Raw genomic sequence first — 1655 nt, 5'->3', positions numbered from 1 at the left:
CAGCTCCACACCGGGGTGACTTTGGTGGGATTCATCCCCATGTGTTATGGGGCAAGGAGCGAGGGTGTGCTGCAACCTCCAGTTGCTTGAGATAAGGAGGTTGCAGGAGGTTTTGCCTGCCCATAAGGTGCTCTCATACCTACACGTAGCCCAGGGACTCACAGAGGAAGTGGTTGAGAGCCACCAGGCTCAAGACGATCCAGTAGAAAACCTGGGATTTCACCATGTGGCGAACGGAGATGCGCAGGAGTCGCTCCTTGTGCCGTAAGTAGGAGGCACCGTCCACTCTGGCACCTTTGAGGCCAGAGTGACTCAAGGGGTTACCTAAAAAGAAAACAGAAGAGGAGGGAGGAGGAGTTGTGTGCTCCAGTCAAGGTGAGAGAAGGAGCTGGGTGCTCCACCCGTCCCTGCAACATGAGGCAGAACACTGCTCTTGTGGGACACTGCTTAGCCAGACAGTTCTTACAGGGCACAGGGGGCAGCACGTGGTTTTCACATTTTGCTGCCAGGCTATCAGAGATGGCTGATCTCTGACCGTCTCCGCATGATGGGTATGACCCCAGCAACTCAATCAGCTGGCAGAGGTTCCAAAAGCAAGTTCCAAACTGCACTGACCCAAGGTCGGATGAAGTGGTCTCCTCTGTGCCAGCCTCCGCTCTCCCACAGAAGCGATATCGACACAGTGCTCGTCACTCGAGTCACGGTTCATGGCGTCCGTCCGGTTCCTTTTGATGGTGGCTCGCCTGAGCACTGGGAAGGGAAGAGGAATGGGTGTTGGAGCCATGGTGGTCCAAGTCGATCAGTAACTGGCTCATTGGACCAGGACCTGGCAATCAGTACTTAGCTAACCCGGGTCTGGTAACAGGTTAGAGAGACTCGGGTAACCCTAGTCCAGAGCTATCTCTTGTGTGGGACCAGATACTCCTGGCCTGAACATTCTCTCAGGGATTATGCTGTCAATCCACCTCTCCAAATCCCTCTCTTGGGTTGCAGACCCTACTGGGGCATCCCCACACCTCCCATGGCAGCTGGAGGGTTTCAATCTCCAGCTACAGGCAGGCAGAAGGAAAGGCAGGCAGAGTTCTAGGCAGGGCATTGCTTGTCTTACCTTCTAAGGCTGAGGTCCCAGAATTTTTGTTCTCTTCGGCCAGCATGACTTCCTCTACGCAAAACACACAGTTCAGCATCAGGAGACAAGACGGATGAACACATCAGACCTCACTGCCTTGTACCTAAGCACTTTGCCCAGCCTGGAGGGGGCTGCTCCAGGTTACAAACTCCTGTCAAGTATTGGTTAAGTGTCCAAAAGCAAATTCTAGAGGGTGGTAAGTAGCAGCTACCACACGCTGCATTGGAAAGAAAAACTACTTGTAATCAATCCTTCTTCCTCCGCTGTAATCAACTCCACTGTAGAAGTTGAACATCATAGACAGGTCCGGGGCTCAACATCTTAACCCAGGACCAAAGCTGAGGTTTAGGACTAAGAGTTTATTTCTGGATAACTTTCCTTTTTCAACTCTGAATGCTTGATCAAAGTGTAAATCTTCCCTTCCCTGAGATGAACACACTGACCTGTGTCAGTGCCCCACACAAGGGGCAAGCAAGGAGACTGGCTATGGCAGTTTGGGGACCAGCACCCACAAGCTGGTTGTCAG

The 1655-nt window shown here is 52.5% G+C and overlaps 1 protein-coding gene across 1 annotated transcript in view; it reads right to left on the bottom strand.

The window, feature by feature from the left end:
- LOC104497879 (voltage-dependent R-type calcium channel subunit alpha-1E-like) overlaps window positions 1-1655 on the bottom strand; it is a gene marked incomplete at both ends in the record, with an annotated part of 23520 nt that overhangs the window by 21110 nt on the left and 755 nt on the right. The window contains 3 exons of the mRNA XM_010141180.1: window positions 151-327; window positions 664-750; window positions 1109-1162. Of these exons, the coding sequence (XP_010139482.1) occupies window positions 151-327; window positions 664-750; window positions 1109-1162 (318 nt within the window). The remainder of the gene's footprint in view (window positions 1-150; window positions 328-663; window positions 751-1108; window positions 1163-1655) is intronic.

Source organism: Buceros rhinoceros, unplaced genomic scaffold, assembly GCF_000710305.1.
Source record: "Buceros rhinoceros silvestris isolate BGI_N320 unplaced genomic scaffold, ASM71030v1 scaffold24228, whole genome shotgun sequence".
NCBI classification, from domain to species: Eukaryota; Metazoa; Chordata; class Aves; order Bucerotiformes; family Bucerotidae; genus Buceros; species Buceros rhinoceros.
This window is presented reverse-complemented; position numbering and strand designations above follow the sequence as displayed.